We start from the raw sequence: 21,648 nt of genomic DNA, 5'->3' as shown, positions 1-21,648 counted from the left end.
TATGGACCACACCTAGCTATCTGCAACCGAGCGAACCGAAGGTCAAACTTAACGTCCTCTCCTTCTAGTAGGTCTGCCTTCACTGATACCTAGGGAAGAAACCAAAAGTTTAGGAACCGTGTCCACCAGAAAGGAATGTCCGAGGCTATGACAGGGGGCAGAGACACTCACTCTATCCCGTCTGCCGACACCTCGTTTTACTCTAGGCCTAGGTTCGTAACAACAAATAATTGGGACTGGGAACAAATACTACAAATACTTGGGACTGATCGGTCCCTCACCAATAACTGAGGGACCAATCAGAATTATGGAAAACAAAGAGCTTTACTCACCGGACAACTCCAACTTCTGACCCCTGCTCCCTCGCCTTCTTCCGTCACCTGTAACGACAAAAACGACACACAGTCTCCCATCTACACTACGTGAGACTATAGTGTACCACCCACAAGCTGCCACTAGTGAAACAACAGGTGCCCTGAACCTAATGAACAGACAGCGCAACTCTACTAGCCGCTATGTGTGGTGTACTACCTATGCCCCCACCCTTTTCCTAAAGGGAGCTGTATCAGGTTGCAAGATTACTGTCATGAAATACTAGCACAAAGAAAGAATGATACACTCACAAACTATGGATAAGAAAAATTATCTAATAATTAATATGACAATTAAAATACTTAGCTTCGATAGGTTGTTAGACACAGGTAATTCCCCAGATTTACAGCATGGAGACCCCACATTCAACAAGCAGACCTCAAGTTGAATCATGCATCCTAGAATACTTTGATGGAGGAGATCTGGCACAGCCTTCCTGACTCACCAGCGAGGTCTAAAGAAGGCCTGAACTATGCCATCTTATATAATCCTTTTCCTTACACTAAAGTGAATGCTGATGCAATATGGGCAGTATCATTCTGAGTAAAACAGCTAAGTTTGCAAACTGAGCAATTAAATCCATCGATTGCTTAACAACAAACATTACAACACATACTTAAGAATACACAAATTTTCTCTGTCTGTTGTAAAACCAACATTACCTTAAGTTGGTAAATAACCATTGTCCGAGCTGAGTTGAAGGACATAGTCCACTGTACTAGGTTTAGGGAAAACATGGCCATAAAAGACAAGTAAATCATGTGCTGAAACATCACAGACTTAGTATCTGTTCATAAAGAGACACATAGAAATCAATGATAAACTCCATCTTGTTTCATAATAAAAGGAAAATACCATACTGCTACAGGAGCACCAGCCAGTACTCCCCTACTACTCCAGTGGCGGATCCAGGGGGGGGGGGGGGGTGCGATCGCGGCCTTATGCCACAGGCCTAATGCCTGAATGCCGCACGGGCCTTGTGCCCGGAAATATCACTGGGGCCTAATGCCCCCTCTGATGCCACAGGCCTAATGTCTGAATGCCGCATGGGCCTTGTGCCCGGTGTGAGTAAGAAAGGAAAACTTTATTACAGCAGTATGGCTTGTAATCGAGGCTCTCTGCCTCCGCTGTTTGTCTGCCAGCTTCTTTCTTCCCTGCTGTCTTCTTTCTCCGGTGTTCCCTTTTCTTCCCATTGCTTGCGCCGTCTTCTTCTCCGGTCCCGGCATTTTCTTTATCTCTTCTATCTTCTTCGGTTCTGTGACGTCTGTTCTCCTTGATCTCCGCTGCAGACTAAACAAAATGGTGCCAGTGTCTTAAATAGCTGACGCGCCGACGCCAAATGACCTCATCGCAACATTGCGTGATGCCGCAGCGAGCCCTGATTGGCTCGCCGCAGCACCAAAATTCTAATGACCGAACGGGGAGCCCTGATTGGCTTCCCGTCCCGGCCATTTCTGATGAAGCTGCCAGACACACCAGCCGAGCATCGCAACCAGGTAAGTCCCTCATACTATGATCGAACTAGACTAACCTCCTCTAGTATGCAGAGCAGGAAAGCTGTAATGTATGGAGGAAGCTGGCCCGATCTAGTTCTCTACACTAGCTACATGATTACTTTCAAAATCTAATTATCAGACTGCATTGTGCTCTGTTCCAGACTGACTTCCTCCAGACTACACAACAGAGGAGCTCTTGTCCTAGGCAAAACACTCCATCACAGGCCCAATAGCAAAATGAGGGGGTGTGATGCAATTCTATCATCCCCAGACCCATGCTCTTCAGAGCATGCACAGGGTCTGGCATATGTGCAGTAAAAGCCCAGAGAGGCACAGCAGGAGAGTTATAATATATAGCGGAAGCCGGCCTGCGAAACCAGCCTGTGAACGCTCCACTCTGACTTCCGAACTCTCCTTCCAAATAAGACTACTCTATGCGCACGCCCAGGCTGAATTTCTCTACATGGGATAAACCGTAGTCGGCCTGGGAGAAAGCTTAGCTATAAAGAGCTGTCTGGATTCAATGTTCACTACTTGGTGAAAGGGGTCACAGGGAACCCCATTTTTATATTGCGCTGTATTACAGTGCCTTGTGCAATACAATAACATCTGTGAGAACCTGGTGACAGGTCGTATTTAGCATATGCTTATTTTTATACCAGAGGGCAGCACAAATAATAGCCATCATTTGTAATTGTCATTTTATTGTTAACTGAGGGGTACAGTTAAACAAAAAATGCTCCCTTTTTATATGTTATGGTTTACTTGCATTATAAATTATATCTAATTGCAGTAATAGTTTCTGCCTATCCATAAAAGTATGTCTACTATAAAACCGTCTTCATGCATTGCAGTGTGAATTAGTGGTCTGAGTGGTTAACAGGGCCGTGGACTGATAGCAACAGGAAGAGTACAGTAGAGATCTTCTCTCACTAACCAGAAAGTTTCCACACAGTAATATACTTATCTTCCTGTTAGTGACTTAGTAACTCTCATGAATGCAACATTCTCATCATCCTCTCCTCTCAGAACAACATGTCAGCTCCATGGAGATTTGGTATCCTGTTATTTTTAGGTGTGAGCATTCTAGATGGGATCTTCTCTGGTAAGCATATGAATATAGTAGCTATACATCTGTAGTATTTATACATCACATTCTAATTTACCGCTACAGACACCTCTTAATAAGACACAATAATACAGGTTGTTTGCTAGATAAATGTAAAATCAGTTGTAAATGCTTGTTCACTAAGTTCTTGCATGGGAAGTTTTTTTTAAACATTTTCTTTTAATTTGTAATTACTTTATTGCAATGTAATAGACTGACTTCAAATAGTCATATATAGTAATAAAGACAAAATATGCTTGTAAAGAAGAGTGATAGGAGAGTAAGATTTATATGAGATTTAGCATTCAGTCAGGTGAGTACTTCTCACACCTGACAACCTGACTCCTTTTCACAAAGTGAAAATAGTATGATTCTACTTATATTTCACTATTTTACAACTGCAATCTCCAGGTGCTGAATTATTGAAAGAAACATTTTCAGTTTTGGGTGGAAAAGCGCAAACTGTACTCCATGGCAAATGTTTACTTACCAAGGGTCCAGGGTTCAGATATGAAGTTCCCAGTGTGGTTATGTTTGACCGCTCTGCACAGGTGAAGGCAGTGAGGTTATATACGACTGCTCTGTACAATGAAGGGGAGTGGGGTTATGTGTGACTGCTCTGCACAATGAAGGGGAATGGGGCTATGGATGGCTGCTCGGCACAATGAAGGGGAGTGGGGTCATGTGTGACCGCTCTGCACAGGTGAGGGGAGTGGGGTTATGTGGACCGCTCTGCACCAGGAAGGGGATTGGGGTTATGTGTGACCGCTCTGCACAGGTGAGGGGAGTGGGGTTATGTGTGACTGCTCTGCACAATGAAGGGGGATAGGGTTATGGATGACTGCTCTGCACATTGAAGAGTAGTGGGGTTATGTGTGATTGCTCTGCACAATGAAGGGCAGTGGGGTTATGTGTGACCGCTTTGCGCAGGTGAGGGAGTTGGGTTATGTGTGACTGCTCTGCACAATGAAGAGGAGAGGGGTTATGGAGACCACTCTGCTCAGGTGAGGGGAGTGGTGTTATGTGTGACTGCTTTGCACAATGAAGGGGAGAGGGATTATATGTGACGCTTTGTGCATGTGAGGGGAGTGGGGTTATGTGTGACTGCTCTGCACAATGAAGAGGAGAGGGATTATATGTGACCGCTTTGCGCATGTGAGGGGAGTGGGGTTATGTGTGACTGCTCTGCACAATGAAGAGGAGAGGGGTTATGGAGACCACTCTGCTCAGGTGAGGGGAGTGGGGTTATGTGTGACTGCTCTGCACAATGAAGGGGAGAGGGATTATATGTGACCGTTTTGCGCAGGTGAGGGGAGTGGGGTTGTGTGTGACAACTCTGCACAGGTGAGGGGAGTAGGGTTATGTGTGACTGCTCTGCACAATGAAGAGGAGAGGAGTTATGGAGACCGCTCTGCTCAGGTGAGGGGAGTGGTTATGTTTGACTGCTCTGTACAATGAATGGGAGTGGGGTTATGTGTGACCACTCTGCACAATGAAGAGGAATGGGGTTATGGATGACTGCTCTGCACAGATGAGGGTAGTAGGGTTATGTGTGAATGCTCTGCACAGGTGAGGGGGGTGGGGTTATGTATGACTACTCTGCATAATGAAGGGTAGTGGGGTTGTGTATGACTGCTCTGCATAGGTGAGGGGAGTAGGGTCATGTGTGACTGCTCTGCACAGGTGAGGGGAGAGGGGTTATGTGTGACTGCTCTGCACAGGTGAGGGGAAAGGGGTTATGTGTGACTGCTCTGCACAGGTGAGGGGAGTAGGGTTATGTGTGACTGCTCTGCACAGGTGAGGGGAGTAGGGTTATGTGTGACTGCTCTGCACAGGTGAGGGGAGAGGGGTTATGTATGACTGCTCTGCACAGGTGAGGGGAGTAGGGTAATGTGTGACTGCTCTGCACAGGTGAGGGGAGTAGGGTTATGTGTGACTGCTCTGCACAGGTGAGGGGAGTAGGGTTATGTGTGACTGCTCTGCACAGGTGAGGGGAGAGGGGTTATGTATGACTGCTCTGCACAGGTGAGGGGAGTAGGGTAATGTGTGACTGCTCTGCACAGGTGAGGGGAGTAGGGTTATGTGTGACTGCTCTGCACAGGTGAGGGGAGTAGGGTTATGTGTGACTGCTCTGCACAGGTGAGGGGAGTAGGGTTATGTGTGACTGCTCTGCACAGGTGAGTGGAGTAGGGTTATGTGTGACTGCTATGCACAGGTGAGTGGAGTAGGGTTATGTGTGACTGCTCTGCACAGGTGAGGGGAGAGGGGTTATGTGTGACTGCTCTGCACAGGTGAGCGGAAGCCGACTTGTTTTAGGTTTATTGGTCCACTTACATTTTAAATTATTACTGTACCTCTAGAAATAGCAGTAGCATGTTGCTAATTACACTGACTGTCAATGAGAAGCAACACAACTTATTTCTGGGAATTAAAAGTGGATATTTATAAGGCTAACCCTATGTTCTGTGCAGATACATTCACTGGACTGCGAACATACATATTGGTCTATTTATGAAAGGGTGAATAGCTATATTGCCAGTGGAAACTGATGTGTTCACCAGCAATAGGGCTCATTATCACATCACCCAGTACATGAATGGGGTTAGTTAGCACTGTTGATAAACATTTGCATGGTGATAATAAATGTGTTATATCAGGATGGCATAAAAAACAAAAAAAACAAAAGCATTGCAAAAAAGTGTATTCCTAGAATAAAGTATTGTTTAATACATTAATGGTTTAAAATATTTATTGAACTTTTTAAAAAGCAACAGTTTTATTTTCATTATTTCACATTAGTTGACCTGAAAGCTCAAGTCTGGACTTTTAGTTATACTGCCAATAATGCCTGCAACAATAATAAATGATAATGGTAATAATAATAGCATGGAGGCAGGTGAGTAACCTAAATATAGGGAAAGAAAAATAATACATAATGCCACTATGGGACTAGTAATAATAAAAATGCCCCATTCAGGGGCGTAACAATAGGGAGTGCGGTAGCCATGTGCATTGTGCACATGTGCTGGACCACACATGCTCAGAGGAGGTCCTGCTCTGTTCTCAATAGAGAGGGGCCTGGGAGGGGAGAACGGCAAAGCTGGGCCCCTAACCAAATTCATGGTGCCCGTCGATCCACTGTTCTGCCTCTGGCCCCATTGTAGGGATCGCAGAGGAGGAAGTTATCATTTTTCCTTAGGGTCTATGCATAGTCCCCATGCGTCACTAATAGTCCCAGGAGTTAACAATGTGTGCCTGGGAATTTTGTGTCCCATTATTGACAAACTACAATGTAAAAGTTCTCTCTTCTACATGTTATTTGCAATTCTTATCTGGGCTTTAAGTTAATATTTATTGAAAAGTAGTAGGCCCCTATAAAAATGTCAAAACAGTATGTCATACCCACATCCAGTAAACATGACATGATGGGATTGTAGTGCTCCAAGATCTGCTAAGACAATATCACGTCTTGTATGTTTAGATGTTCAAGTCTGCAGCAACGTGTTGTGGTAACTATTTTAAAATATTGGCACGTATGTTATGTCTGTCAACTTTGTACATAGACATGGCATATATGCATCGCAACAGATTATTGTTTTACCTTGAAACTGTGCAATTTTTTTCATAAACTAACATCCAGTAGATATTAAGATGGATACGATACAAGAAAAGTGCTCTGGAAATGCTGCTGCCATTTGGATCAATGGCCCCAGTGCCTGCATTCACAGAAGCAGCATTGCACAGTCACACAGGAGAAAAACGCAGTGTCTGCAGGCAGAATGAAGCTTACTGAGTAACACTGTCTCAGTGATATTTTTTGATAAATTCAGAAGAAAAAGTGATAGTTTTTTTTTATCGCTGTGATTGATAAGCATCACGACAATGTGGTATATTTTCACAAATAGCCTGTCTGTAAGCTAGTGCAGTCACTTGCAAAGTATTTCTTAGGGTGCTCAACATGAAGCTATGAAGTTCAGTATGGTACAAATGTATAAAGGTACATTACACTTAATTCTATTAAGAGAAAAAATGGAATCTATAGATTTATATTAAGAGATGCATATATCTGTATCTAAATCAGGGGCTAACATTTGACTACATAGCTATTGCAGGGGTACTTTTTTTAATAACAATTCCTGGTTTTCAGAGCAGAGTAGGTACAGTTCAACAATAATTTGCTTGGCCTAGGTTGCATTTCACACACTTCAAGTTACGGACAAGAAAAACTAAAAAAAGCATCATTTTGACACTCATTGTTCCAGTTATTGCTAAGGTTGTCTTGTAACATAGTGTGGTTTCCTCTGTGGTGAAGGGTCCTCTAATACTAAGTGTGAAACAAACTATGAGTGTTGATTCCATGCATTACCACTGTACATGGCAGTAGGTGAGAGAGGAGAAGATCATTTAATTTAATAGATGGCATGAAATAACCTTGTGCTACCTAGCGGCTTGCTTCTAACTTTATTGTTCATACATTGACACCCACAGGCATCGGTTATTAAGCATACACATTACAAAGTAAGCATAGCCATAACTCTCCACATATTTGCATGTAGTAGCATGACTAAGAGCTATATAATGATTTGTCCACAAAGGCAAATGCACATAGTAATGTACTTCAGTAGTACAACGCCACTGAGTGACTGAACTACCATGAACAATTTGACAGGATGGAGCTTCACATCACTACTCTGTGTTGTTGTAAATGTTTACATGCTCTGACTGGCTACATATTGATTTCCCCACTCCCCTTTCAAACTTACACATGGGGGCAAATTTTTTCAAGCTGCAGGTTTGAAAAAGTGGAGCTGTTGCCTATAGCAACCAATCATACTCTAGCTGTCATTTTGTAGAATGTTCTAAATAAATGATAACTAGAGGGAGATTGGTTGCCAAAGCCAACATCTCCACTGTTTCAAACCCGCAGCTTCATAAATTTATCCCATGGACATTCAAAGTTTGGCTGAGCTGAAATACTCTTTGCTGCAGTTAGCATTTTATTACTGATTGACCACAGCTTGATCTATCTCCTCCCATGTATTTTCTGCATGTTTTTATGTCCCTCATTTTGAAAAATGAAAACAATAGCTTCTTTCACTCTAGTTAAATGCACCTGAAAATGTTCAGAAATTCAATAATAAGCAACAACTTTTAATTGTGTGAGATGCCTTTTAGAAGTACTTTTTATAAAAGCTATTAGAAGCAAGCAAAAATAATTTAGCAAATTGCCCTTTTAAAGTAGTTATTATTTAAAATGTTATGCTATTGTTTAGTACACTTAGTTCCATCTCCAGAAAAGTTTTATACTTGTTTCCAGTGACACTGTAGTTTCCTTTATGAGAGATGTTTGACTGATCTCTTTGTGCATTAAGAAACAAAGGCTGCAGTGCTGAGAGATAGCTACATAATCATACATTCAGTTACAGAGATAATGTTGTGACATACTGACAAACCGCCTATGTTTGCTTAGCCTTGCCAAAGGATCTGGAAAGTGATCTCTGTTTTCATATTCTTACAAAGAACATAATTACTTTTTTCCATCTACTTCATGTCATAAATGTGATAAAGTCTTAGAACTGTGCTGTTTATTTATTTTGTTTTTTCCTGTTCTGTTGCAATCCACTTACGGATTCAAGAATATATAAGGATGGATGCTGCATAGGACTGTACTTATTACACTGCAATGTTCTGTCTTTTCCCCACAATATAGTTGAAACCCAATAACATAAGGAAAATCAAGCACAATGTTTATTTCAAGCTACACTGAAAAGACATGGAATTCATAAAAAAAAATATTTTTGCAGTCCTAAAAGCCACATGGTGTACATATTTTTGGGCTCTCCTAGTGGACGTAATCTACAGGCCACTATAATGGATTTTTCCTGGACCTTGTCTTCCTCCACCTCTGCTCCATCTCCATCTTCTCCAACGCAGCCTTCCCTCTCTCGGACCACAACCTCATTTCCTTTCTGCCTCAACTTTACAGGACTCCTGCACCCAAATTGATAAGCATACATCAACACCCTGGTACAATTCCTATCTCATTCAGCCACCACACATTGTCTCCAGTAATCCAAACACTGCATTCTAAATGGACCCACATCTTGTAAAAGTTCTCACATACCACTGAGAGCCAATGGAGAAAATATTGCTTCCACCTTGATTTCACCTGTACGACAAATTTATCCTGTCTTCTCACTATACCTTCTCTCGCTAAGCAAACCTACTTTAAAGTATACTTAATACTTAAATCAAGTCCCGTTGTCTTTTTGCCAGCTTTAACTCACTTCCAATCCCCTTTGTCCACTGACTTAGTTCGTCTCCGCTCTCAGCTTTAGTCCCCGCATCCACCTCACATATACATGTCACCTTCTATTTCAAAATATTGCCAAAGCTTTCTACCTCTGTATCAAAACCCTTATACCTTATTATTCTTGGCCTTGACTACTGCCACCTTCTCCTATCCCGCCTTTCCCTCACCGGTCTATTCCCAATACAAGCAACATTGAATTCTGCTGGAAGAATGACCTTCCAGAAAGCAAAAAACGGGAATACAGCGTTCTGAAGGCCCTATAAGTCAGGTAATAAGCACCAGATCCCAAAATAGCAGAAAAACCCAGCAGAATAATGAGCTGCAAGCAACAATCTTGATAAAAATGCATACATTTTATAGCACAGAATAAACAGATAAAATGAAAACACATACATGAATATATCTCCTAAGAAGAAAAAAAACAAACAAATACTCTTGAATATTAGGTGTATCAACATGTAGATATACACTACAATAACCTCCTCCAGATGTGGCATAAAAACTACTGAGAGTAATATTCGCCTATTAGAAAATCCGTCTTGTATACAGCACCAATGAAAGTTCTGATTCAAACAGTGGTACTTATATCAGTACTAGGTATCTGTAACTAGTAATCTTATAATCCAGCAGACAATCGCTTTTATATGTTCTTACCCAATTCCTGGGAAATGCAGTCTGAGATATAAATCACTTGATTCAGCAGGCTAAGATGTAAGTACCCATTCGGCCAACCACATAGTAGCTAGTACTCCCGTCATAAAGTCCACGTTACTTGCTACAAATATCATATAGCAGGGACCTTTATGTTTTTATACACTAAAGATCCCTGGGGTACGGTATTTGTTGCAAGCGACGGGAGTTCTTATTATGTGGGTGGAGTTTCTTCCACTCTCATTGCTTTACATCATCTGCACCATTCTGGCAATCCTACAAGGGCACCCGATACCCTCCAGAATCAAATTCAATTATCTATTTCAGGCTGAATTTTTAGCTATCTAGGTCCTATAATAGATAATGTGTCTATTCTTGGTGGCTTCAATCTAAATACTCTCTTAGCTTGTACACCCAACAGTCTCATATTTTGGCACCCAAAGGGGCATAAGAAATAATTTTGGGAAGGGGCTTGATTTGACCATGATCGCACAGCCTGCAGGATAGCTATGCAGTGCCATTTGAAATTATTTTAACTCCAATAAACAAACACTGTATTATCCACAGATACCCTGGCCCCAGGAAAAGTGAATTTGCCAGTACTGAATTTTAAATCTAGGCATAATCACATAATTTTCAGTCCAGTTCCCAGTGCACAATGTACACCATATGGACATAAGTATTTGAGGTGTTTTATTAAGACCCATTGCCAGAGGTGTATAAAATCAAGCACCTAGCCATGCAGTCTCCATTTGCAAACATTTGTGATACAAAATGGGTCGTTCTGAAGAGCTCAGTGGCTTCAAGCATGGTACTGTGATAGGATGCCATCTTTGCAATAAGACGGTTCGTGAAATTTTATCCCTGCTGGATATTTCACGGTCAACTGTAAGTGATATTATTAGAAAGTGGAAGCACTTAGGAACAACAGCAACTCAGCCATGAAGCGGAAAACCATGTAAAATCACAGAGCGGGGTCAACAACTGCTAAGGCGCATGGTGCGTAAAAGTCGCCAACACTCTGCTGATTCCATAGCTGAAGAGTTCCACACTTCCACTGGCATTAATTTAAGCACAAAAACTGTGCAGCGGGAGCTTAATGGAATGGGTTTACATGGCCAAGCAGCTACATGCAAACCTCACATCACCAAGACCAATGGCAAGCGTCGGATGGAATGGTGTAAAGCACACCGACTCTGGACTGCGGAGCAGTGGAAACGTGTTCTGTGGAGTGATGAACCACGCTTCTCTGTTTGGCAGTCAGATGGGAAAGTCTGGGTGTGGCAGATGCCTGGAGAACGTTACCTGCCTGACTGCATTATGCCAACTGTGACGTTTGGTGGATGAGGGATAATGGTATAGGGCTGTTTTCAGGGTTTGGGTTAGGCCCCTTATCTCCAGTGAAGGGCAATCTTAATGCTTCAGCATACAAAGTCATTTTGGACAATGCTATGCTTCCAACTTTGTGGCAACAGTTTGGAGAAGGCCCTTTTCTATTGCAACATGACTGTGCCCCAGTGCACAAAGCAAGGACTACAAAGACATGGTTTGATGAGTTCAGTGTGGAAGTATTTGACTGGCCCGCACAGAGGCCTGACCTCAACCCCATCGAACACCTTTGGGATGAACTGGAATGGAGATTGCGAGCCAATACTTCTAGTCCAACATCACTGCCTGACCTCATAAATGCTCTACAGAATGAATTGGCACAAATTCCCACAGAAACACTCCAACATCTTGTGGAAAGCCTTACAAGAAGAGTGGAAGCGGTTATCACTGCAAAAGGGGGACAAACTCCATATTAAAGTATATGTATTTGAATACAGTCCCTGTCAGTGTAATGGTCAAGCGTCCAAATACTTTTGTCCATATAGTGTATGTAATAGATATATAAAGAAAATGAATTATTAAGAAACAGATTTTTAAAATGTTGTCTAACATTAAGTATAACTGCAACTTATTTCACTAGAATAAATACATATTTTTTTAGGTAATGCTTTGTTACAATGCTTCTCCTGTGCAATATTTCAGTTCATTTGTATCACTTACAGTACAGGTGTCAGGATTCAATAAGTTAATAAAAAGTCACTGCATAGGTTTAGTCAGAAACAATATGCTCTCTTTTCAATACTGTATATTGTATTAGGTTGTTTAACCTTTATCTCTGACTAAAGAGCTGAATTTCTTGACCATCTGGTGACACATCCTAATGATTTGAATAATTGTACATATATTAATTAAATTTTGTACATGTGGTCTGTGATTGTCCCACATATACTCACACAGGAATATCTCAAAGCATAATTTGATTGGGGTAGTTAAGGAATACTGCTAGAAAGAACAGATTTTCGGGAGCCTGAGAATACACTTGAATCCAAAGTCTATTAGAAATAATTGTTAATTCTATTATCTACTTGTTAAGGAGCTTATGTAATAAAATGGTGCAAAATGCAATGATCTGCTGTAACCCATCAGATATCAACCAACAGGATCACTTTCTAGTTTAGTTACACAGGCAGTTTCATGTTTGGACTGAGTCACATTGGGGTTAGTTAGTACAATCAGCAGATGACCACATGCAGTTAACGTTCGTGTGCCAGCCAGATATCTGACTGAGCCCAAATTATCAGATTTATTTTAAACAGATATTTCTCTGGCATGCTGATCATTTAGTACGGGAGGCGTGCTAATATCTGGGCAGCTTACTCATATTGAAGCTTATATCAGTGCATGCATGTCCAGTTTAATTAAAGCTTATGTCAGATTGATTGTGCAAACGGTTGGATATTTAAGTTCGATGAGACCATGGATGTATAATCCCAAGTAAGAGATACAACTTCAGTTAACACAACAAATAGATTTATTTGAAATATACTTAGCTACAAGTGTTGATCAATTCATAGGTATATGTCCAGTACAGCAATCGCATAAGCAATTTTAGGAGCCCTCCTCAGTCAATCAGTGAGGTTAGAATAGGTTTCAGGCTCCCTGGCGCTTCTGCAGTCTGCGTTACTCCAGGGAAAAGACTGCTGAGTCCTCCCCTAAATTTATATAGTAAGCAGAAAATGATCCCAGCCATCTCCCTAGGTGTGCATGTCATAAGATCATATGTTACAAGACTAACTGCATCATTAACAGCTAGATGGTTAAAGTGAATACTGATACAATACATGAAATTGATGATCACTGAGTAAAAATCAGCTAATTTTGCAAACTAAGCAATTACATTCATATATTGCTTATAAACAAACATTGTCTCTCTGAGTTATAAATTGCTTAAAGAGCTGAGTTTGCAGGACATAGTCCACTGCACTGGTTTTAGAAAAAACCTGGTTATAAAAGACAAGTAAATAATGTGTAGAAACATCACAGACTTGGGGGTAAATTTACTAAACTGTGGGTTTGAAAAAGTGGATATGTTGCCTATAGCAGCCAATCAGAATCGAGCTGTCATTTATTTAGTACATACAGCTTAAATCTGATTGGTTGATATAGGCAACATCTCCACTTTTTCAAACCCGCAGTTTAGTAAATATACCCCTTAGTATCTATTCATAAAGAGACACATAGAAATCAATGATAGACTCCATATTGTTTCTTAGTAAAAGGAAAATACCATAACTAGTACAGATCAGTATAGATAGCGGCACATGTATGCAAATTAGTCACTCCAAAAGGAAAATATAATTCTGAGTAATGCCATTGTAACCCCCTGTCACTGTGTGTAGTGTGGTGTGCAAAGGGTACACAGTGCACCTCCTTCTCAAGCCCTGGCTAGCTGATGGGCATGGGTGTAAATGATCAGGGGGTCCCTGCACACGCAGGTGTTTCTCTGTAGTTAGTGGGACACAGGGGATGTCACTTTGGTGCAGTGTAATAGAAGTCACAATAATTTGGGCGCCAGACCATCTCTATAACAAACTGAACTTTTATTTAGACTCCTCTTCCTCCAGCACGATAATCATAATGGTTGCAGCAATAAAGAAAAATATATACATCTCCTTACTCTCTCCAGCACAGTTCTTAATGAGCAATACGAATATGGTTGCAAATATCTTATTACTCCTCCTGCACAGTTCTTAATGTTATCCAGATGTTAAATAACATAATTTACATGTCTCTTGCACTCCATACTCACTGCAGATCACCCTCCTCTGCAAGGGCACTCATATGGATGCTAATAGGCAGGCAGCCTCTCCTCCATGCAGCTCTGACACTCTCTGTGTACCTCTCAACTGCAGCTCATCCCTCCTCTGCGGGGATAGTGTCTCCTGTGCTCTGGCACTTCACTCTGTGTACTCTAAGCCTCAGGATCTGACACTACAGCTACCATGCCTCTTGTAGCAGCCCTCACTCCAGGGCCTCTTCCATGCGAAGTATCCCCCTCTCTCTTGGGTTATCTATAGTGGCATGGAGTTCTCCCCCTCATCCAGGGCACACATTCCTTGCCCTGGCTCAGTCACCATGCTCAGACAGCCAGGCAATGCAGAATAATTCTGCAATATTTTTGCTGGCGCGTTTCATTGTGAAAACACGATTTCTTCAGAGGTAGTAAACTACAGTCCAGCTTGTTGTAAGGGACAATCGGTAGGGCCTTATTCATAAAGAGATGCATACTGAACGCAATATGCGTTTGTTGTAAAATCGGGTATATGTACGTCCAAATTCAAGAAGGATCAGATCTGAAGATGCTTGTGATGAATATGGGTGTAGGTCTGCTCTGCTCTACTACACAGGATACAGCAGGATACGCCCAATACATATGTGGAATATAAAATCACAAAAGAATGCATAAACTATTCTGTTAATAATATAGGCATTAATGATAAAACATTAAATAAATAAAAAAGGTGTTTTTGTTTTCCATGAAATACATTTATTAGGATGTTATGAATGTCTACGTCATTAAAATATAAATTTACAGTTGCTACTGATTGCAAACACATCTCCTAGCATGCATACACAGCCGTCATCATTAGTAATGGCCACTTAGACTAGACTTGTAGCTGGAACAAGGATATAGCTGAAAAACAAGTACCTGAGAGATGTCCAGAGCTTATATCTGACGCTGTTGCGCACGCTTGTGTTTGGCACACCCTTACTGCTACTGTACATAGACTATTGGCATCTGCCCCTTACCCACCTTGTTTCCTCCCTGAAATCATAGACTGTAATAAGTGTCCTTTGCACTTGAAGATGAATTTAATGTGGCTGCATTCTATGGCGGATTGTCTAGTTCTGGGCATGTGCAGAGTAATTGGGCATATTATACGCACAAGATCACCATGTTCGTGCCTTAATGAATCAGGCCCGTAAAGTGCTATTGAAACAACTTCACCAAGCAATGAAAAGAATTAAGGAAATTTCCAACCAACATTTCCTATAACCAACATGCACACAAGAAACTCCAAAAGAAGAATAGATTTCTAAGTACTGACATTTACATTACCCAGAAATCTATTCTCCTTTTGAAGTGACTTATATGCATTAAATAAGCCTCCAAGTATCTGTTCTGCATTTAAAAAAATATTTTTTTCACAATCTAGACATCCGTACCTCCACCATGGACCCTGGATTTCCCAAAAATGCCAGCACTAATGACCCTGAAGTAAAGAAAGCAGTGAGGATCACTGTCTATGCTTATAACAACATGTCCAATGATCTCTTTCTATTCAAAGAGCTGGAGATACAGAAGGCCATGATACAGGTGAGAACTTGTGTTGCTACCTCGTTCTATTGCTTAACAGTCGTAAACATGCAATTAGAAAATAACTTCACATCCGTGAATATATTTGCTTACACAGGTTGTAAAAGGCATAAAATACCTGCTAAGAGCAAAAATAGGAAGGACAGTCTGTCAGAAGAACATGAAGAACATCTTGGATGAATGTGACTTCCAACAAAAGAAGCCGCTGAAACAGGTATGACATACTATATATTTCTCACAATAATTCTTATTATAAAGATGGCAGAGACCTGTCATTTTGTAAATTGGATGGACATATATTATCTATTCGTGCACAGAGAAGTCTGGGTGTCAGGAGTCGTTGTCACTACTGCCTTCCTTCTCCCCTCCTCCTATCAGCATTCAGCTGCACGTATTTAAACCTGACTCTGACACCCAGGGCTGCCATCAGAAATCGTGGGGCCCAGTACAAATGAAACAGGCAGGGCCCCCCCGATGGTAACACCCACAACCCCTCTTGGTGAATGTACTCCCTCCCTCAAAAGAAAAACAGCCAAAACTTAATTCATGACATTAAGGGAGAAAATAACTATTATCCCTCAAGAAATACAGCTTAACCCATTATCATACTTGGAAGCCTAGTATCCTACACAATTCAGAGTAAAAAAAAATGTGATAATAAAATATCTTTAAAATATACTTACCCATATGTTGCAGCTGCTGCTCCTTGCTCCTTATTCTTACAGCGGCGGCGGGGACATCAGTGTGACGTCAGGTCACACCACACCATCACTCAGGGGCGATTGGGAACTTAGAGTTGTCCTGGAAAAAAATCTGGAAGTGGCCTCACATGGGCAGAACCAAACAGTGGGCTGGTCCAACATTAAAGTAGGTGGGATTAACTTGATTATCCATAACCACATCAGTTATCAGTGGCAGGTGAGGCTAACGGAACACGCAGTGGTAGGCGGAGTCACAGTAAGCAGACACAAAGAAAGGTTATAAAGTATTGTGCTACACCCCAAGTATTTATTAATGTAGAACTGAAAATTGCCATGTAAGAAGAGTGTGACTATATTGTGTAAACAAAAAGACATTTGACACACCGCACAGACAGGCCATGCCAGCCTCCTATCTATAAGAAAGTCATTCATTCAGAGGTCCCTCTCCCCTTCCTATACCATCAAGCATTGAATTCTGACTAAATTGCTCCTCATGTGTGCGAGTATGTGGTAGGTAAATTATATTGTAATCTACACAGGGACTGATATGCATGAATAAAATGCTGGTGTTCCATACAGATGTACAACATGTTCATAATATTTAAACCATATATTGTAAGCTTGCGAGCAGGGCCTTCCATATATTGTAAACTTGCAAGCAGGGCCTTCTCACCTCTTTGTCTGTTTTGTTTATTACTGTGTTTGCCCCCAATTGTAAAGTGCTATGGAATATGTTGGCGCAATATAAATAAATAAATAAATGATGATGATAAAGAGTTAAAATAATAAGTAAATGCTCTGCAGAAAGGAACTGTGAGTTTCCAAATTTGCAGGATAATCCATTCAATACCTAATGAATTTACTTACAGTACCTACTTAAAAGTGACCAGGTAGAGAGATAAAAGAAAGATGCCAGTACTGGAATATTGCAAGGACAGCAGCACTGTCAGATGTGAGAGTACCACTGTTCTGCAGTAGAATCAGATCATAAACGTGTAACATGGTCTCATTACAAGAATAAAATCCTTAAATACTACCAAATAATGCGGTTGAAATACAATTTTGGATGTTATAAGACACAGAAAGATGACGCAGTAGACTGGCAAGCAGATTTACTCCCCAAGGAAATTCTGTTGCCAATGATGATCTGATATTAGCTCAGTACTCTCTCAGAGTGTTCAGTTCAAGTCACTTACCCAAAGGAGTGCGCAGAACACTTCATTAGGGTGCGCACCCAGGGACACCGAGCGAGGGATACTCTGTGCCGCAGCTTGCTGCCGGAAGGGCGTGTACAACAACGTCTAGGGGAGGATGCCTAATAGTGCCCCCAGTTCATATAACACCAAACAATACTGCCCCCAAATCAATCACATTACACCAAACAAGTGCCCCCGGAACATATTATGCCAAACAATACTGCCCCCAGATAATAATATGCCACACAGTAGTGCCCCAGATAATATGCCACACAGTAGTGTCCCCAGATATTATGCCACACAGTAATGTCCCCAGATAATATGCCACACAGTAGTGTCCCCAGATAATATTATGCCCACAGTAGTGCCCCAATTCAAATTGTGACACACTACAAACTGCTCTGTAGTCCTATATGTGAGTCAACTCACCTCTCACACTGATGTTGTCCGTTCCTCATTGGGTAATAGTAGAGCTGTGAGCAGCCTATCTGAGCTCCAGGATGTTGAGCTACATGGGATCTCTCTCCCTCCTGCTTGTGCTGCAGCCCCCCCTCAGTGAAAAGCAGCCTGGTGATTTACTTCCAGGACTGCTTCACTGTCGGCCGTCAGGGCACCCCCTTGTGGTAGGAATAAAAACGATATGCATAAAAACAAAACAAATGAATGAAAATGAAAGTATAAGAGAGCCGCCGGGCCCCCTGGTGACCCTGGGCCAGGTACAAGAGTACCCCCCGTACCCCCCTGATGGCGGTCCTGCTGACACCATTAGGGTGCCAGAGTATCAGGTCTTACCTGGCTCCAGCTTTCCTAGTGTCTCCTGCTTTGCTACTGACCCGGCTGGCAATTTGACCCTTCTTCTGGATTGTGATTTATGCTTATATTCTGACCTCCCTCTGGATCTCCCTTGGTACTGTGTTAACACATCGACCTAGATTTTTTAACTATTCTCACCACCACTACACTGGTAAATATCCACGACCTGCGCACCTCTTGCAGCCAAGCCCAAACCTCCTTGCGAAGGTTCCTGGTGAAAACCAGGGGTGCGTTAGACTCCACACCTCCTAACGCACCCCTGGTTCAGTTGCGCCAATACCAGTTAGTGGCTCCACCCTATACACAAACCTGACACTGGGCTCACAATAAAATGAAATTCAAAAATAAAAAAATAAATCAATATATATTTTTTAAAATGTTAAGCATATAATTTTGTATATTAAATAATTTAGTTGCAATTGCCATATAAAACATTGACATATAGTCACTGACATACACTTAACTTCTCCTCTGGTCTCGTTCTGTCATCTCCGCTCCTCTTCTCAGGGCTTGATTTCCACGTTCTATCGCCTTATGGTAAAATACAATTGCCCCCCTAAGGATTCTCACAAGCTTAAATGGGAGGAGGACATGGGGGAGTCGCTTACTCCTGGGAATGGGTTAAGATTCGCCTGAACCTCTCAAAGACCTCTATTTGTGTTAAGATAAGCGAAAACAGTCGCAAGATTTTCTACCGTTGGTACTTGGTGCCTCACCGTATTCATATGAATTATCCAGGTTCCTCATCGCTATGCTGGCGTCAATGTGGTCGGGAGGGCACCCTGTCTCATATATGGTGGCATTGTCCAAAACTACTTCCTTTCTGGAAGTCGGTCCATCAGTTAATATCCAGTATCACTCAGATTTCTCTCCCTCCATCTCTCTCATATTTCCTACTCCCACGCTCTATTCCCAAGATATCAAAAGCAACTCAGAAACTTATTACACATATGCTTAGTGCTGCTAGATGCCAAATTGCCCTCCCTCCCTGCCCTCTGTGATCAACCGCACTCGGCAAGTCTATCATATGGAGTATATGACTAGCATCCTCCGCCGCACTCCTGTCCAATTCGATAAGGTCTGGAGTCCTTGGACTGAGTTTCACGGAGCCTCCCCTCCTCTTGCATTTTAAGGCCGCTGAGCCCTAACTACCAATCTTGATCCTCCTCATGGTTCAGCATCTTCTTTTTACTTTTCTCCCTATCGCTTTGGCTAGTGATTTTCCCTGTCCCTCTCACCCCTATTCTTTCCTTTCTCTTCTCTCTTCCCCCAACCCTCCCTAAATTTTCTTTTGTATTTTCATATTAATAACAATACACTGCTTATATTACGTGGAAACTTCATTGCAGTCCTGTTTTACCTGTATTCCCTGTTTCCCTCATTGTCTGTATTGCAAAACTCAATAAAATATCTTTTAAAAAAAAAAAAAAAAAAAACAACATTGACATATTATATATACATACATAAATTGACATTTTTTTTACATTTTCTATTTTGTTAATCAAGTTTAAAAAAAACAACCCTAAAGCTTTTTCTTAATAAATTACAAATTACTGATTACATAAATGTTCACCTCGTTTATTAATATACACCTCTTCATACGCTTGTGAAAGCAACTGTTTTTGGCGGTACCATAATTAAATGATTGGAGACCACCTGTCACGCGCCAGACTTTCAGGGTCTGGCGCGCTCACTTGGTTCTCCAAAGAGGCGCAGCAGGCTTCTTCGTTCTCATGGTGCTGCCAATACTGCCGAAAGATGGTGGTCTTCATTTTGTGTCTTCGGCATGTGCATAATGACCAGCCCTTTCTCCTATTGGATTTAGACTCCACAGCCCCCATTTGCCTCCTGCTCTATAAAATACACTCTATGGACAAAAGTATTTGGCCATACCTGCCAATTATAGAATTGAGGTGTTTCAATCGGATATGTTGCCAGAGGTTTATAAAATCAAGCACCTAGACACGTAGGGCTAGATTTACTAAGCTGCGGGTTTGAAAAAGTGGGGATGTTGCCTATAGCAACCAATCAGATACTAGCTTTCATTTATTTAGTACCTTCTACAAAATTACAGCTAGAATCTGATTGGTTGCTATAGGCAACATCCCCACTTTTTCAAACCCGCAGCTTAGTAAATCTAGCCCGTAGTCTCCATTTGCAAACATTTGTGATACAAAGTGGGTCGTTCTAAAGAGCTCAGTGACTTAAAGCCTGGTACTGTGACAGGATGCCACCTTTGCAATAAGACAGTTTGTGAAATGTCTTCCCTGTCGGATATCCCACGGTCAACTGTAAGTGATAGTATTAGAAAGTGTATGAGTTTAGGAACAACAGCAACTCAGCCATTGAAGAGGAAGGGGGAATAAAAATATACTAAACTGAAAGTTAACATAACAATCTAAATTTGGATCCTTGTGTACTGTAGTCCTAACATAAGTATAAATACTAAATTTGAACCTTCCCAAAGTATTAACCTTAGACCCATCCGTAATCCAAGCATATATCCAATCCATAAACCGAACTCACATTATAAAATTGTTCCAGGTTTGCGATTTGTAGCAAAGCATCATGGGTAATTGAAATTCACGGAACATCAGGACAGGTATTGAGCAATAGGTTCAAATGTTATATCAATGCAATTTTGGAAGGCGAGGAGCAAAAATACGGTAATTATTTTTACAAAATGTCCAGTATAGGCATTCCAGAAGCGGAGCAAGAGAAAATAGCAACTATGACAATTTTGAAAATAAAACGTAACATACCCATAAACTAATTGTAAACTGAGGTTGTAACCCATATCTTGTATAATGCACCACTAAATTGTGCTGTGCATTCTTTTTTTCAGATATTCACATGTTACTCAGAAGTGTGGAAAATTAGCTGGCTGCATATGGAGAAAGTGTCAGTCCTAGAGTGCACTCAAGATCCACTTCAAGGCCACAGACATTTGATTTAGTGCTGTAGGATTATTCAGTCTGCTGCTCAAAGACAACTTGGAGGGATGTCAAAAAAAAAGAATAATTTGAAATAATTATTGCGTAAAAAAAATGCATAATAAAATATATTATGGTAAAGGAAATCCACCTGAACATAGCTTATCTGTACATACTGTGTGCTAGCATCAGAGCCATCCAAGATAGGTTTTGTGATAGAGATACAGGTTTCTCTGTTGATTCAAGTCATAAAGCAGGAGTTTACTTATAGAGAATGGACAGTCACGTGTGACCACAGGACTCCTTTTGCAACAAAACATTTATGCCAATCGAATCAGTTTTGTAATTAAAGATTTAC

At 41.4% G+C, this 21,648-nt stretch overlaps 1 protein-coding gene across 1 annotated transcript; it reads left to right on the top strand.

Annotated features, from left to right (window-relative positions):
* The first annotated feature begins 2,829 nt into the window (after window positions 1-2,829).
* CST7 (cystatin F) lies at window positions 2,830-21,648 on the top strand. Its single transcript, XM_075203788.1, has 4 exons — window positions 2,830-2,973; window positions 15,487-15,647; window positions 15,745-15,861; window positions 21,203-21,648. Exons 1-4 carry the CDS (start codon window positions 2,904-2,906, stop codon window positions 21,311-21,313), a joined length of 459 nt encoding a protein of 152 aa, XP_075059889.1. The 5' UTR covers window positions 2,830-2,903; the 3' UTR covers window positions 21,314-21,648.

This window comes from Mixophyes fleayi, chromosome 3 (assembly GCF_038048845.1).
Source record: "Mixophyes fleayi isolate aMixFle1 chromosome 3, aMixFle1.hap1, whole genome shotgun sequence".
Taxonomy (NCBI): domain Eukaryota; kingdom Metazoa; phylum Chordata; class Amphibia; order Anura; family Limnodynastidae; genus Mixophyes; species Mixophyes fleayi.
Note: the sequence above shows the minus strand (reverse complement) of the source record. Positions and strands in the feature narration are given on the sequence as shown.